Here is an 18,756-nt window from a genome sequence, read left to right on the forward strand (position 1 = left end):
CGACATTTGTAACCAATTTCTAACAATCTATTGTGATTGGCTGGGGTCTGTTCTTTCGATGACTCTACAGATTAGTAGAACATCTAATGTATTCTCAAAGATTCAGTCATCGTTGCTGGCTGTGTTTAAATACTCTAAGTTCTGTATTTCAGCTCACATAACTCATCAGATACCTGATTTACAGAATAATAAATTGAGAAAAATGGTTCGCATTACTTTTATAAGTAAGTGTGTGTGTTTTCTTATAGCAAAGCCACATCATGCTATTTGCTGAGTCCACCGAGGGATATCGAACCCGTGATTTTAGCGTTGTAAATCCGTAGACTTACCGCTGTATCAGCGGGGGACTTTTATAATACTAATTCTACCTTGTCGTGGAAATAATAATATAAATTAGAATTCTCCTTTAATTGTTTCGTATTATTCTCAGACACGTAAGTATACGCTGAGTGATTTAAAAGTACACAAAGAGGGGAATCATTCAGAAATGGATATGTGTTCATAAGAGAGAAGTGCCTGTTTGTGTACTTAATGTTATATAACTTTTATGTCACACGATCAATACAGAAGTAAATAACGAGAACCCAAAGCAGGTTCAAGCTTATCCAAAGTATATGTTATCCCCGTTCCTGTACTGACTTAGTAGCAGTTATGACAGCATGACCAATTCACTTTGTTTATTGAGATATAAAGTCTTAAGCCTATCTTAAAAGATGTAAAAAGAGGATTTTACGTTCGAACTCAAAACGCCTTGTTATTTCTTTTCCTCTTCTACGAGATAAGTAGATTTTTTTTACAACATCAGTGCTATAAAATCAAAACATAAAAGTAAGTCGTTAAATGACTTAATGAGTTTTTTTTATTATAAACTACTTCGCATGATTATATCGTGCCAGAACCAATTATTTCAGAAGTTTTTCCAACCTGGCAGCTGGATAAGAAAAAACGCTAATAGGATGCATTTATATTCGCTGTATATCTAATTTCAAGAACCTCTATTATAAGAACATCAACCATTTAACCATTGTAAGATGCAGGAAGAATCAAATTCGTTAAGAGCTGATTACACTTTATAAAAATAATGTTGCACATCCTGCTAATTGCACTTTGTGACAATAACGTTCCACATCCTGTTCATGGATATATTTCATTCCTTGCCTTACGCTGATTTCCACTGCAACAAAGTTCTGTAAAAGATGACAAAATCAATATTAAAATCCAGTCTTTGCACATGCTCTCTATTGCACGTGAATATAAATTTAAGAGACATCGTTAAACGATTCAAACACACAAGATTCCATTAAAGTAACATCCAGGACATAAAAGAAACGTGTAAAAAATGGAATTTCTGTAATTCTGGCTCATTCGTCCATCTTTCTCACGTAAACAGCCGGTATTTGTAAGCATTAGTGAACTTGAAATTCTTAATTATGTCTCATAACCTGCGAGATGATTTGATCATGTTATCACTATATCATTATTAATTAAGAGAGTTTATGGTGCTGCTTATGTGGTAAAATAAGATACTCACATGGCAGTGGAAGGATGGTTTCATTTAAAACTTATAAACTGGATATAACATGTTTTTTAATGAAAAATTGCGGAAATGTTTGAAAGATGTTTCTGGTCTGAGATAAATACTTTATCAAAAGCAAATATCTTGTAAGCAGACAGGCTAAACTGTTAAGAGTTACTTGGGTCGCACAGCGTCATCATTTAGAACATTATCATCAAAGTGTTCCAGATATAAAAATAGCTATCTATGTACAATAAGTCATGTTGCGTAAAATAATTTGAATTACCAATTGATATATATTTACCTGTTAACTAGACAGAAAACGAATTAACATTAAACAGTTTTATCGATAACTTTTATCGATATCTAATTCTAATAATAACTTACACTTCTACGTTTCGCCGCAAGAACCGACATTTGTTGTTATTGAAATGTACAGCTTCTTCTTGATGACTAGTTTGTCAGAAAATAAAAACAAATAATAGCATTTATCCTTACAAAAATATTCATCAAATATCCAGTACAAGTTCATTAGTACACCTCATAAAAGTACGAATAAGTTACTTTTTTATAAAGTAGTAACGACGTAATCACAAGTTATAATTATTTATTAACTTGTTCGTCACTTATGTATTCAATTTATTTCATTTTCCCAAAAGCAAATTATTATTTTATCAAGATTATGTCTAGAGCACGAATGATATACGGTTTAAATAATATTTAACAGTCTGTCCTTCCTTTTTCATTTCTAATATTTTTTGAATATTTTCTCCCCTGCCTTCAGTGAACATTTATTACTAGGTTGGGTAGAAGACGTACGGCGTGAACGACTTCCATAAAGATTTTTTCCAAGTCCCCGAAAGGCTGGTAATTACCGCAGTAAATATCAGTTGTATTTTCTTGCTTAGACATAATGATGGTAAATGGTACTTCAGAGATATTTTTAACCTATCGGCTCCGAGAACATAAAATACTAAGAAGTAATGGGAGCCCTCTCGTTTAATCACGAAAGGTTTATTAACATGTTATAAAATTACTTCCTTGAATTTAACCTAAGATTGTTAAGGGCGTAACATAGTGTAGCTCACACATTTTGGAAATGGAAAGATCTAGTCTTCCATTAAAGATTAGTTGGAAAACAAAGATTTGTAAGTGTAATGACGAGATTTGTTTTGGATGAAACATATTACATGTTTCGGCAGAACATTGGTCTCTCTTCTTCATTACATCTGATGATGACAGTCAAAACGTGTAGTATGTTCCTCCAAAACTAAATTACTTCATGTTGTTTATAAATCGTGCGTCCATACTCAAATCTTACATTAGGAACAGCAAGAGTTATTTCGAAAATTTCTATAAAATATTGATTTGATTTGAACTACTGTAGAAAATACTGCTATACATCTCAAGACGGCTTGTAGGGGTATTAAAACTATTATTAAACTAAAGTAGAGAACAACGTTTCGACCTTCTGAGGTCATCTTCATCATAAATCACAAATTAATAATATATTCACACTTATGTGTGTTTGTGTTTTCCTTATAGCGAAGCCACATTGGGCTATCTGCTGAGTCCATCGAGAGGAATCGAGCTCTTTAATTTAGCCTTGTAAATTCGTAGACTTACCTGTACCAGCGGGGAACTCACCCTTATCATTACCATAGTAAAACATTTTTAAAGATGATTGTACGACGTTTTAACTACAGAACTAAACGTTATTATATAGACACAAACATCAGAAGATTGGGAGTTTGTTTTTTTATCATTTGTGAGCTGGGATCCTCTTTCGTTATACAAACAAATATGGTTGTTTCTGAAGCAAAACAACATAAAAGGTAGTTTGTTTTTAGATCAGATGATAATTGCGTGCCAGGATAATTTACTTGAAAGCCTACTTATGCATCAAATACCACATCGAGTCAGCTGTTTAGTCTTAGCCAATTAAAATATTCAAATGTAGAAAAAAAAATTATTCTGTGTGTGTCAAAGAAATGGAAAATTAAAATGCATGTGACCATTCAGCAAAATCTGAGGAAATGCTGATATAAAATTACATACTTTTGTTTGATTTAAAACTCACATTGGGCTATATATTGTATCTACCAGTTGGAATCGAACCCTGGATTTTTGTCTTGTAAGTCTGTAAACTCATTGTTGTTCCACCGGGAGATAACGTTGCATATGATTTGGTTTGTTTTGAATTTACCACTCGAGAGCTATCTGCGCTAGCTGTCCCTAATTTAGCAGTGTAAGACTAAAGGAAAGGCAGCTATATATCACCACCCACTGCCAACTCTTGGGCTATTTTTTTATCAACGAATAGTGGGATTAATCGTACATTACAACGCCCCCACGGCTGAAAGTGCGAGCATGTTTGGTGCGACGGGCATTCGAACCCGCGACCCTCAAATTACGAGTCGAATGCCTTAATCACCTGGCTATGCGGGGCTTACTTTGCAAGTACAACTGCTAATTGAACGTACACGTTAATGAGACCAGGCCCATTGATAAGTTAAGGTGACATATTTGTAGTAATAGGGCTGAAACTGTATTTAATTTGTAACAGGAAGAAACAACAATACCTATTTACAGGTGAAACAATACTAGGTAACTCAAGTACCTCTACTTTGAAAGCGTATTTATCCTAACTTAGATATCTTAATCGTGTTATATCACCTCTAATAAAATCGGAAAATGTGATAAAGAAAAATCACTGACTCGTGTATCGAGTACAACACAGTATTAATCATAATCGATCCAAACAGCTACGAGGAAAGACCATACAACTCAGTTCCAAAACGCAGCTAATATCCAAATGGAATAAAGTAAGGTTGTGGATTATATCCTTAGCAAGTTTACAGCATAAGGATCACTATTCTGATAGAGGACAGCCGTTTTCAACGCTTCATGTATACTGCGAAGACGTTTCTCAAACTCGGAGGCGATACTAAAATTGTAGCATTTAAGCATAGTGATGGTGAATGGCATTTTAAAGGTATTTTTAACTTATCGACTCCGAGAACAAATATAATATTAATAAACACTAAGAAGGAATGGTAGTCGCTTTTCATTTTAGCAAAGGGTTTACTGATGCACCACAAAAAGTATTTCCTTGCACTTAACATGAAATTAGTACACATCATGATGAAGAATCGAACTATTGTTTAACTTGTGGTTGGAAGAAATAAAGTAAAACCTGTTTTAATGCATGTTTATCTCGGCTCGCACACCAAGAGTGTTACTTGACAACAATCGCTCATTGTAAATCTCTTAAGAACATTATGCAACTAGCGTCCTATTTTCAGACCAGAGAGATCAAAGATGACTTCACGGATTCAACCATTATGCCTAGCAGCCGATAAGACTACCATATCTTCTCCCACAATAACGAGCAGATCGAAGTCGATGATTCTCAACACTGATCTGTACATACATATAGCGATTAGCCAACTGTATTGAAGCCACGCATCCGTCATCTTGCCACACCTAATTAAGACCGCCCCATTTAGGTAGCTTTGTAATAGTGCTTTCTGTTTAACTTTCTTTCTTGAAATCCAAGATCATGGCATAAGGAAAAAATATATATATAATTAAGGGGTGATTATACTTTGTATTATTGCATTTTACATTTAAAATGTGATTTCATAAGCACCTACCAAAGAAAGATCCCACATTAATTAATGTGGTTGAAGTGATAGAAAACGAATCGTTAGGATTTAGATAAACAAAACCTCCCGTTAAATGAAATTGTAGGTTATATACAGTCATGTGAAAAAATTAATACACCATATGAAAGCCTGTGTATTTTTGTAACATTTTGGATAGAAAGATATTTAATCTCAATTTCAACAATACTGAGAGATTATAGGAATATAACCAAACAATTAAACCTAATGAAAAGACTTTTTAAGATCTTCTGTAAATGTAATTCTACAAAAATGCATATTCTAACTGAGGAAAAAGTTAGGACACCCTACCCCTAATAGCTAGTGTTACCCCCTTTGGCTGAAATAACTGCAGTGAGACGCTTCTTGTAGCCATCTACCAGTCTCTGACATCGGTCTGAAGAAAGTTTGCCCCACTCCTCAATGCAGAATTCTGTCAGTTATGAGATGTTTGAGGGTTGTTTTGCATGTACAGCCCGTTTAAAGTCTCCCCACAGCATCTCAAAGGGATTGAGATCTGGGCTTTGAGTCGGCCATTCCAGGTGACAGCTCATTTGCTCTCACCATGGTGCTCACTCTCACTTCAACAGTCAGGAGCACACCCAACTAAATATCTGCGGTTTAAATAGGACAAGCCTAATTAAAAATGCTGAGTAACCATCGTCTAATCATGTGCACCTGGTGTGATACACCTGTGTGTGAGTTGAGCCATTTTAAGTGGGAGTAAATGTGGGGTGTCCTAACTCTTTCCTCAGTTAGAATATCCATTTTTGTAGAATTACATTTACAGAAGATCTTGAAAAGTCGTTTCTTCAGTGTTAGTTGTTTAGTTATATTACTTTAATCTCTCAGTATTGTTACGATTGAGATTAAATATCTATATATCCAAAAATGTTACAAAAATACACAGAATTTCGTAGAACTACAGAACGTATCAATAAATAAATATTTATTTATCAGCTGTTACTAGTTCCCTTAACGCTGAATGAGCTGACTGTTCGTATGATCAAATTCAGAGGAACACCAATGCACAAAAGAATTTCATTTGTTTGTTTGCTTGAAGTACAGCCCAAAGCTAGACAAAATGGTATCTGCCCATCACGGGTATCTAAACCCGATTTATAGCGTTGAAAGTCCATAGACATCCCGCTGTGCCACTAGGGGACCACAAAAAGAAGAGTGAAGAAACTGACAGCGTGCGTAGAACCTTTTATGAAAATGCAATTAATAGCAATGAATAACCTTTTTATTATTGTTCACGTATCCATAAAATTAAAAATCATTAACACACAATTGTTACAGGATCTGCGGTTACATGTGGTGATAGCGAAATGAAATCAGTTATTAATTATAAAAATAAATAAATTCTCTGCTCTTGACATATTGAATATTTCTTCGTTTTGTGTAGCAACACACTAACAAATGGAAATATATATCTGAATTATAAATAAGATCTCCGAAATTATCATAAAAAACACACTTAATTTTACTCTAATATATATTACAATACCACTGCAAGTACATAATAGTTCAGCATGGTTTTTCTACAGCAACCCTATGTGTGGTTTACGAGGATTTCAATCAATACAATTACATGTAATGACCAATAAAATTCTATTATTTTATTAGCTAAATTTATCAAGTAAGCAGTGATAATGCTTAGTGAGACGAGTACATGTATCTTATATTAAATACAGTTTATCATGCGTTTTTTATTTGTCATACGTGTGTTACAGGCAATGCCTGTTCTCCGACTTGATAAATTTATTCTACCTGATGCTTAATAAACCAAAAATAAATATTTATAAGTGAATATCTTTCCACATCTCTTGATCAATATGTTGCTGCATCCAAAGATCGTACAGCGTGGCACCTTAACCAAATTGTTACCGAATGATAGTCTATAATAATATTTGAATGGTAACAAGAGTAAATATTTACAAGTGAAGGTATTTCCACTTTCTATGGCCAATATATTGCTACATCCAAAGGCTGAACATCCTGGTATGAAATTGCTATTGAATGATAGTCTATAATATTTGAATGGTTATGGTAAGATGCCAGGGAGACAGGCGTATGACGACATCCCGCAATGCCATAGCCTGTTAATAGCGTATGCTATCCACGTATACAGATTATTGGTTCCCATCCACTAGAATCTGCTACATCAAAAGTAGAGCAATGTTTGTTTTCTGATGAATCCAGGAATGACGATTATTCACACAACAACAGGTTAAACGTTTAGAAGTTATCTGTTGGTGTTTCCAGATTAAGGACTACACAATAAGTCCATTTTCACAAAATAACAGCTATGCCTTAGAAGGGTATTATGATTTGCTTCCGTATTTCATATGTTCATGTTGAATATGACATGAATGCATAGGTTTATGTGGAAGAAAAGATGATGTTGGAGATAAGTACATCTTTATGCATGACACTGGTTATTATCATCATATCAGATCATTGATGATGGCCTTCAAAAAGAAATAATCGAATGCATAGAATTATAAACACTTTCTCTTGGCGTCGATCCAATACAACATGCATGAGAAATGCTTTCTCCGTGCTATTCGGACATCAGTTGATAAATGGGACCTCCGAAAAGATGGCCTGAATGAGCTGATTGCTTGCTTGCCACGCGGACTACTAGAAGCATACATGGAAGCTACGATAGGTCAAATGCCTTACTGGGTAAAGTTGAAACGAACCACATCCATCATTTTCTGTTTTCTCTTGCGCTCGACTATTTGCAATAAATCAGTCAAAGTCCTTTCTCATGACCAGTTTCATCTGATTATGTAGTGATATAGCGTTTGTGTCTTTACAGTATATATCAGTAAACACTGTACTTTTAAATATAACGAGTATTACATGAAACCACATCACTCCCGAAAATATATAACGTAAGTTATTATAATAATAATAATACATGGTTCGTCTGTGCAAAGAATCTTTTTTACAGTTGGATAGGGCTTTTGAGAATCCAGAACACTTATATTTGTGTTAGATTACGTATTTAATTATCAGTGACCATTAAAACTTAAAGCATCGCTTAAAGTTATTCAGCAGTAAATAATTTTTATGAATACATTTAGTTTTGCCATGACAGATTTTATTATTACTTGTGTGCAATTCATTGAAAAATAACAATTTTACACCTGAATTACTGTAAAAATGTCATAAAATGCTTGAAATAGTTACGTGAAACGATATGACAGTTTTTTTGTGTTTGCATTAAATCAATTGAAGTTATGTAATTAAAGGCTAAAGATGAGACACAGTTATCGTCAATAATGAAATGGATAGGATAGTTTAGCAAATCTGTGAAATGTGCGTGTTTCATACATATCAAATTCTTTTTTAAAAAAAGCTTTGCAAACCAATATTTCTCACTAAAGTGGTGTAGAAAATGAATTCCATGTATGTATTTTATTACACAATACAAGTAAATTGTTTTACTTTCTAATTAGTCAGACGCTATTTTTTTTCTGCAATAGAATACCTAATTTTACATTGCACGTTACTATGTCTAAAAGTGAAAGTAATAGTGAAGAAATTATACCTCGTCAAACTAAATAATATTAGTCGCGATTTGGACCATTTACAGTTAGCATTGCCTTAAAAAAACATCACAGTTGACGGTTCAAGGTTTTGTGCAAAATTGTATTAGTTCTCATATTACAGCCACTAATCTGCAAACTTATATATGGTTAATAAGTTTAGGTTTCGTTCGGTTTGTTTTGAATTTTGCGCAAAGCTTCTCCAGAGCTATCTGCGCTACCAATCCTTAATTTAGCAGTGTAAGACTAGAGTAAATGCATCACCACCAACTCTTGGGCTACTCTTTTACCAACAAATAGTGGGATTGACTGTCAAATTATAACACCTCCACAACTGAAAGGGCGAGCATGTTTAATGTAAAGGGGATCTGAACCCGTGACCCCCAAATTACGAGTCGAGTGATAGAACTGTTATAGTCAGGTGGTTAGGGCGTTCGGTTTGTAATTTCAGGATCACGGATTCGAATTCCAGTCGCACTAAACATGCTCGCCCTTTCAGCAGTGGGAGCGTTATAATGTTACGATCAATCCCACTATTCGTTAGTAAAAGAGTAGCCCATGAATTGGCGGTGGGTGGTGATGACTAGCTGCCTTCCTTCTAGTCTTTGCTAAATTAGGGACGGCTAGTGCAGAAAGTCCTCGAATAGCTTCGTGCGAAATTGAAAACAAACAAACAATCCTTTTAATTTACAGATTGTTAGGTCAGAGTTCGAAAACAATACAAACATTTCATTTACTACTCAGAATTAGAAAAAAAAATGTTGCATTTTTTATAATCATTCAATGAAAACTTTAGTATATAAAATAATAAATATTTTCAAATATTTCGTCTAAAATTTACAATTTTTCTGTTCATCATTTAGAGCAGCACAAAGATTGAATTTGCAATCACCCAGGAAACGAAAGAAGCACCACTTGTCTGACAAAGAAATGATATCCCATTTCAGAACAAGTTTTGCACAAACGCTAAAGATTGCACCGCCTATTCTTCCTCCAAACTTTTTGAAAACTAATCCCAAGAGAGAAAGTAGTAGACTTGGAAAGGTAACGTATAGTAAATTTGTTATTTACGTACTATAATTTGAAACTTCAAGATATTTTTTTAATATTCCAGAAATTTCAAAGCAGAATGCTCTCAAAATATGCAAATGACTTGCTTCATTCTGTCTTTGCTAAATTATTACTGTGAGGATATGTTAGTTCATTACTCTCAATTTACATATATATTTACAACAGTTGTCAGTTACATACTATGTCTTACCTCTACAACTTCCTGCACACTTACGTTGCCTATTTCCTAAGAAAGGGGCATAGCATAGAATAGTGATTAAAGTGTCAGACTGTCAATCTGAGATTACATGGTTTACGTCCCCTCTTACCGTAAAAAAAAAAAAAAAATCACTCTAAAGCAGTATTTGGATCGTGAGAGTAGCAACCAGCTCCAAACATTTGGTCTGACAAGAATAGCCAAACGTTGATGGTGGGTGATGCTGATTAAATCTCTTCCCTTTGGTTATAAATTTGAAAGTTATGTTGGGATTATATGCAGACAGTCCTTGTGTAGCTTTACGAAAACATTCTTAAAAATAATTGTCTTAATGTGAATATTCATCCATTAACTGATAAAAATTAATTTGAAACAAAACTTCATAATTTTGTGCTCATTATGTCTGCAGACTTTGTGGTTAGTCACAGCTAGTAATACACTTAATCAGGACCACAATATTTAAGTTTTCTAATTAATTTGTACAATGTACAATTGTAAAATTTATTAAAATTTAGCGTTAGAACAGAATCACCAAATGATAAAAAAGTAGAAAATTATAAAAATTATTGACATAGTTAAATAGGCATTAGCATTAGCAAACCAAAACAGCTAATCTGAATGTGTTTCTTTTACATTACTACACAGGTCAAATATCAGTTGAATTCAGTTGTGATAGTAGTAATTTTAGTTACCTGTTCAATCGAATTCAGAATCATCCCTTTCTTAAATAACAAGACAAAATTATATGTGATTTGTTCTTTTTCTGGATATTTTACAGGTTTAACATATCTTCCACAGCTATTCAAACTTGTTTTTTTTTAATTACTGTGGTAAAAATTCCTTGACTGAACACAGTATTCCAATGTATAATAACGCATAACCAGCGACTTATACAATGAAGTTATAATTTCTATATACTTGTAGTCAATATTTCTGAAAATACAACCTAAAATCATATTTGTCCAGCCACTAGTAATAGCACACTGCTTAGATAGTTTGATTGATTGACTATTACACCAAGATACCTTTCTTTCATGGCATTCTTAAGATTATTCTCATCCAAATTATACTTATAATTCAAATTATGATAAATCCACATGCATTATATTGCATTAATTATAATTAAAACTCAACTACCATTTATTTGCCTAAGTAAATGATCTAAATCCTTTTATATAGCATCAACAAAACCCCATACCTTTATATCATCTGCAAATTTAAGTAATTTGTTTATTATTATCTCTTCATCTACGTCATTTATGTAAACTAAATGTAAACTAAAAGAGCATAAGTCCTAAGACTGAGCCATGAGATACTATACTTGTGACATAAATCCAATTTGACTGAATTCCATTTGTAACAAACCTCTGCTCTCTTCCATCCAGCCACTCTAATATCCAATTAGCTAACTTATCCCTAACATCTATTTTTATAAGCTTTCATGTGGAACATTTTTAAATGCTTTCTGGAAATGCAGGTACACTAAATATACAACCTTACAATCATCTACATAAACAGTAAACTTTACAAGGAATGTTAAACGATTTGTAAGGCAAATTTTTCCCTATGTGAAACCATAATGACTATGAACTAAAATTATAAAGTTTGCTAAATTAATTTAAATAACATCAGTTAACTGACTTTCTTATAACTGATGTAAAACTGATGGGTCTATAATCACTGAGACAATTTTTTATCACCTTCTTTGAAATGAGGAGCTATCTCAGCTACCTTCCAATTCTCTGGTACATGTCGACGCTTTAAGGAAAGACAAAACTAGTACTAAGTTTCTTATATATGTAACCTCTAAACTCCTTCAAAACCCTTGTGAAGTATTATCTGGACCTGGAGCCTTATCATTTTTTTAAAAACTTCCTTATTTTTTTCTTAACCAGCTCAGAAATAATGTAGCCATCTTGCTTGATCTCTTTTACATATATCAACTGTTCAAGATGCATAATACTACTTATATCATTGTTAGTAAAAACTAAAGAAAAGTCAGAATTTAATAACCCAGTCATTTCATAATCATCAGATACTAGCCTTCCTTTATTGTCCTTCAAGGGTCCTACCCCCATTCCAATGTTTTATGTACCCTTGATGTATTTAAAGTAATTCTTACTGTTAATTTTTACATTTTCAGCCAAACTTTTCTCAAAACTTTTTTGATGTCTTAATTTCCTGTTTCACTAATTTCCTTGATATTCTACAATATTCTAAGTCTTCTATCAGACTAGTCAATTTAAATTTCTTAAATTTATTACATGTTTCTTTAATTTTATACCTTTAATTGTTTTTTTACTTGTAGCTACCTTTTTCTTTGTGTAAGGAATATGTTTATCTTAAATATTTAAAAGTTTTATACATCTGATCAATGTCTCCAAGTAACTCTGCCCAATTCACAATAGATAACTCTTGTCACATCCCTTCAAATTTTGCTTTATTTTTTAAATTTGTAACCAAAATATCATTATCCCTTATGCAGAAAAACATTGAACCTAATGGGGCAATGATCATTTGCATCCAGATGTTCTCCAATTTCTACCCTCTCAATCATTTTCTATATTTAAAGTTGACAATAAATCTAAAATAGTATTGTTTTTGGTAAACTCCTTGACTAATTGGTGAAGAAAGCCATCCTGAATAGTTTCCAAAAACATTTCTCACTCATGGTATGACTCAAGCATTTCCTGATCTATATGCCTGAAATTAGAATCACCCATAATTATGAGTTCATTAACAACTGAAGTCTTATCCTCATTGTAAAGTTTCCCATTCATTTCATCAATATCATTTAGAGGCCTGTAACAGATTCCCACTTAAAGCCCTTTCCTTTTATATCCACTAGTTGAAACCCAAATAGATTCAATTTCCTTGATAATATTTTTAATATCAACTCCAACAAGATGTAACTCACATTTTACATATAAAGCCACTCTTCTTCTCACTTTAATACTCTTTCCCTATTAAATAGTCTGTAATCCAGTGTTTCAAAGAAACTTTTGTCACCAAAATCACCTATCTTTAACTACGTTTCAGTTATGCCCATTATATCAAAATTCTTCATTCCTACCAGTGCTCTAAAATCATCTGTTTTACTTCTTGTACTTCTAAAATTACAATAGTAACAATTAAGCCTATCCTTATAACTACCTCTATACTTACTTTCTATGCTAAACCTTTCTCTGCCTCTTATTCTTCTTAAATTTAGATTTTGCTAGCCCTCATCTCTGTCTAGTCTTAGATTAAAAGTTCCCTTATAGATGAGTTAATAGCCTTAGAAAACTTCCTACCCTATTTAAATGAACCATCCATTAAAAAAAACCAAAAACTCCTTTCTTCCACTGGACTGTTCCCACAAGTCAAACTAGCTTATATGCTCATCCTTAACTTCTACAAACTTAAGCCTAGCATTTAGCCCTAGTAACCTACTTATAACTTCATCCCCATAGTTAACTCTAGGCAGTATCCCTGACGAAAACACATTATGGCCTCTTTTTTAAAATGCCCTTATCAACCCTTTGTACTTAATGATTATCTCCTCTGACCTACCTTTCCCTAGATCATTAGCCCCTACATGAAACACAAATATTGTATCTCTGCTAGCCCCCTTTATTACAGTTCCTGTTCTGTCAGTTATATCTTCCATCTTTGCCCCTGCATAGCATAATATGATTCTTTACTACACACACTATTCTACCTACATGTCTTGTCAAAAAACACCTATATCTATAACTTCCTTATCATTCACTTCCTTCTCTGATCCTTTTGTTTTCCTTCCAGAATAGTCTTGTTACTATTAAATCCACTATTTTTAGCACTATTAGTACTCATTTTAAGTGTTAGCTGATGTATCCCTTGTATGTAAAAGCCTAATATCCTACTGAAATCCTGTTATCATTTCTTTACAGTCTACCCTTCTCTTTATTGCCTCTACTTTAATTATGATAGCCTCCAACTTCTCTTCCAATCTACAAACTCTACATAAAATTGCACATCTTAATTATGGAACCAGTAAAGTTTTGTCGTTCTTAATCTGTTGAGATTATGTACTTGTTTCTGAAATTTAAATAAAGAAAGAAGTTTTATAGCTGGTAATATAATTTAGCAACTCTGTTGCAAAAAATGTTAATATATATATATATATATACTGTTCTAGCAAACAACGTAACGTTATATATATATAATGTTATAAAATGCATTTGTTTTGTAACTGCGATAAAAATTGCCAGAAGAAGCATGTACTAAGTCTTCTAGAAATGAATCGAATCCTGATAAAACATATATTACTAAAATCTGCAGGTCAGAGTTCTTCTTCGCATCAGTAGTGGAGATGAAGGAAGTAAATCCAGTCAATTCTTAGCAGTGGACGTCAGGAAAAAGCACGTGACGCTGTACGACCCAAGCAACTCTCAAGATTTCCGCCTGTCTGCACACAAGATATTCGCCTTCGATAGTGTATTCACATGTGAAGACTCCCAGGTGAGGATGGCAGGAAATTAGACTAAAAAAAATCTGCAGTTATCTTTCTCACACAGAAAATCAATGTCGCAGCCACAAAAGAAATTATTCGCAATATTTCCAAGATTTCTCACTAAAGCTTGATTGTTTGTTTGTTTTTGGAATTTCGCACAAAGCTACTCGAGGGCTGTCTGTGCTAGCCGTCCCTAATTTAGCAGTGTAAGACTAGAGGGAAGGCAGCTAATCATCACCACCCACCGCCAACTCTTGGGCTACTCTTTTACCAACGAATAGTGGGATTGACCGTAACATTATAACGCCCCGGATTATAAGACTCGGATTACGAGTCGCACGCCTTACACGCTTGGCCATGCCAGGCCACTAAAGCTTGAACATTGGCAATACAAAACGTTTAAATCAAACAACTCTAAATTGTACGAGTTACGCTATTACATTGTTATTTAGGTAAAACTATATTTAATTGATTAAAAGTCTTCAAGTGGTGACAGGATTATTTAATATAAGTGGCCATGAAATACCTTTGATCTGAAACAATAAAATATTTTGTCAGGGCTATTTCGAAAAAAAAAATACAAAATTTATTATAGGAACAACTATTATGAAATAAAACATACTGAAGTTAATAACAAAGACATTTTGGAACTATTAATATATCCATGTGAATTACTGTATTATTAACTGCCTTATATACATTGTGAACCGTGGTGTCTGTCCATACGTTCATCTGTTCCCATTTGTAAAGCCGCGCACGCAGGCAAAGCTCAGCATTTAATTTTGAAATGATGGGAGAACAGACAAGAATAATGTTGATGTCAAATTATATTTCTCAAGCATGATATTCTACAGCAAATTGTTAGGAATTAACCACACTGTCACTTCACATTTCAGAATGTGACGTAACTTAAATAACAAAAATGAATGTTTAGAGTATGTTAATATTCAGTGGCTCTTAACTGAAATGCTCAACACTTACTTTTTGCAATGGGCGGTATAAGTAACTCAGAGTTTTGACTGCAAGTGAAAACAAAAGTAGAATATAATTAATCTATGATATTTTTAAAGTTCATTAAATAATTTAAATCGATAGATTAACTTAAACTTTTCCCTCAGTGGGGACGGGTGCATTAACTAGATTAACTTAAACTTTTCCGGTGTGCTTTTTGTTGTTTTAGAGCAGATCTACATTGTGATATCTGTTGTGTCTACCTTGAGGAATCAAATCCTGGATTTTAATATGGAAAATTTGTGTACTTATCGCAGTTTCACCGGAGGATACACTTTTCTGAATATGGGGACGAGTACTTTTGCTTATTATGAAATAAAATATACTGAAACTAAAACCAAAGGCCTTTAATAACCATATAGGTACTTAAGTGAATTATTATATCAATAAATATTATGAAATAAAACATAGACACAGGCAAAAACAATATTCAGTACTCGCGACACTTGTATGAGAAAGACAATATCATTTAGCTAAGGCTTCGCCAAGGTCTTTAATATACAATAGCCTAAAAAAAGGCAGTATGTTTACCATTGTAACGAAGTTGATTAATTTTCACTCTAGACACAAGTAAAATAAAGCCATAATGTTACCTTCCATTGTCATCAGTACTGTGTTTTATATCATTAGTATTAGCATGCTTTGTTTCTTTGTTTGTTTTTGAAATTCGCACAAAGCTACTCGAGAGCTATCTGTACTAGCCGTACCTAATTTAGTAGTGTAAGACTAGAGGGAAGGCAGCTAGTCACCACCACCCACCGCCAACTTTTGGGCTACTCTTTTACCAACGAATAGTGGGATTGACCGTCACATTATATCGTCCCCACGGCTGAAAGGGCGAGCATGTTTGGCGCGACGGGGATGCGAACCCGCGACCCTTAGATTACGAGTCGCACGCCTTAACACGCTTGGTCATGCCGGGCTAATATTAGCATGCGACCAATTGTATTCACATGATCCGTAATGCTAAAATCCAAATAGCAGGATGGCTTTTACGAAGCACAAGTATTAGTAACTAATAACTTTGAACCACGTTAGTTTTGAGCGAATGTAACCGTCAATAATTAAAAAATGTGTCAATAAGCTTTCTTCTATTTTATTTTTCAAATGAAACGTATTAAATGTTCTACCAAAACAAAATCACGAAGCATATTATTTCATTACAAGTTATAGCTGTTTCAATATAGAAAAATATATTTTAAAACAGATACGACGTTTCGATTACTGGTGAGGTCATATTGAAGTACACGAGTTTTAACGGGTTTTTTTTTATATACCTTCCATACCGTTGAAAATTGTATACTTGAAAATAATCGCTCCAGAGATCGAAACGTCAGACGTTTTCAAATGATCTTCCTTAGCATAAAAGCTCAAACTTGTAATAAAATACTACTCACAGTCAGGGAGTTGTCCACGTTGGTTTAAGTTCGTTAAGCAACAATGCCAAATATAAAACGTCCTCTAGTGTGCTATAGTTGTTACATCAAAAATGTTTCGAAATTTCTAGAAAATAATATTTAAATTGAAAGAAAATAATAATTTAAAATTACCCATAAATGCCGCATTAACTAAGATTTTCTGCAATATTAGTCTATTTTATAACAAAGAATGTAAGGAAAAAAAGACCAAACAAACAAAATAGGTTTTTAAAAAGCCGTTTGTTTAGGTTTATATCAATATTTCATTCCCTAAACAAACGATACCTCTGGTTTCGATTAATGTTTGTACAAGGACCATGTTCATGTGCTATTAATCTTCTGTATCTTATTCTTCCCTCTACATCCCTTGAACTTCACCTCATTTATATCGTGGTTCTTCTCTTGATTTTCCAAAGCTGACACTATCTAAGTCTGTATAGTGCAGTGTTTGAAGTATCTTTGATTTTTTTCCATTATGATGTTCGGTTTTTCCGATATATTTTTTTTTTTTTAGGCTTACAAAGCAGATTACTTTCCTTTGTTTTTGTTGCGCATTCACGGATGATGAGTTTACTTTTGTCAAGATATCACGCAAAGTTGTAATGCTTCTAAGACTTGTATGAATGTTATAGTCTAGTATAGTGGTTGAGTGCATTATGTTAAAACAGTTCTTGAGTCTCTGTCCATGTTGCAGATCAGGAATTGTCCTATCTGTCAAGCATGTACTTTGAAAATAACTACAACAAATTTCCGTTGAAAAACAAACAAACTCCGGTATAAAGCTACCATATCCAAAACACTCTTTTCTCTATAACACTTTATTAGTGCACTTTTCAATATTCCAAACACACAGAACTCTAAATGTGCAGCATCCAATGATTTGACCGGAATGTCTTCGTATGGAAGAGCATGGGTAAGGTATGCGACGGTTCAACGAAACGTGTCGTGGAAGCAACTCACGCACATGTTATTTATGTTCCTTTTCCTAATACAGCTTCTTCTTGATTAAGTTGAGCACATTTTCCTAATATTCGAGGAAGGATTTTGTCTCTGATCTTTGTGTTCGTGGATTTTCTCCTATCACAAGATACTTGTTTGTTTATTTGTTTTGGAATTTCGCACAAAGCTACTCGAGGGCTAGCTGTGCTAGCCGTCCCTAATTTAGCAGTGTAAGACTAGAGGGAAGACAGCTAGTCATCACCACCCACCGCCAACTCTTGGGCTACTCTTTTACCAACGAATAGTGGGATTGACCGTCACATTATATCGTCCCCACGGCTGAAAGGGCGAGCATGTTTGGCGCGACGGGGATGCGAACCCGCGACCCTCAGATTACGAGTCGCACGCCTTAACACGCTTGGCCATGCTGGGCCCACAAGATACTTACCATGGTTGGTGTATGACTTATTGCAAGTCTCTTTCCTAGTGATGTTGGCTTCCCGAGTTGATCCATATTCCTATGTTTTCCAATTTCATTGCGTTCAAGGGACATTCCCATATTGGACATTTTAAATTCCCGATCTGAACATATCTTTGTGAAGTGAGTATATGGATATTTTGCATCAGAAAGGGCTACTACACGCCCTTTCCAAAGGTCACAGACGTTTTTATTGGTACCACATTACCTACATGTAAATAACATATGAGTTATGTATGTCATGTGACTAGGTGACTTTCTTATTTAAAATCATTTTAATATGACATGCCCGAGAATCTTATATATAGTGACTATATTTTGTGCTTTTCATTATCATTAATGGATGTATTGGATAGTTCGATAATTTTTTATTAACTGAGTGATAGTGGTATGTTATTAATAAACAATATTTCAAGTTATTTAGCTTC

General features: G+C 33.8%; 1 protein-coding gene and 1 long non-coding RNA gene across 2 annotated transcripts in view; one reads left to right on the forward strand and one right to left on the reverse strand.

Annotated features, from left to right (window-relative positions):
• The window catches only part of LOC143222997 (uncharacterized), a 305,937-nt gene that overhangs the window by 235,854 nt on the left and 51,327 nt on the right, over positions 1 to 18,756 (forward strand). Inside the window, exons 4-5 of the mRNA XM_076450333.1 lie at positions 9,605 to 9,785; positions 14,311 to 14,490. Of these exons, the coding sequence (XP_076306448.1) occupies positions 9,605 to 9,785; positions 14,311 to 14,490 (361 nt within the window). The remainder of the gene's footprint in view (positions 1 to 9,604; positions 9,786 to 14,310; positions 14,491 to 18,756) is intronic.
• Positions 592 to 16,973, reverse strand: LOC143222998 (uncharacterized). The gene is made up of 3 exons (XR_013012609.1): positions 16,891 to 16,973; positions 14,299 to 14,512; positions 592 to 1,187 (listed from the first exon to the last, which is right to left on the reverse strand). It is a non-coding gene; the product is annotated as an uncharacterized LOC143222998 (long non-coding RNA).

The sequence above is a fragment of the Tachypleus tridentatus genome, chromosome 8 (genome assembly GCF_004210375.1).
Source record: "Tachypleus tridentatus isolate NWPU-2018 chromosome 8, ASM421037v1, whole genome shotgun sequence".
Lineage (NCBI taxonomy): Eukaryota > Metazoa > Arthropoda > Merostomata > Xiphosura > Limulidae > Tachypleus > Tachypleus tridentatus.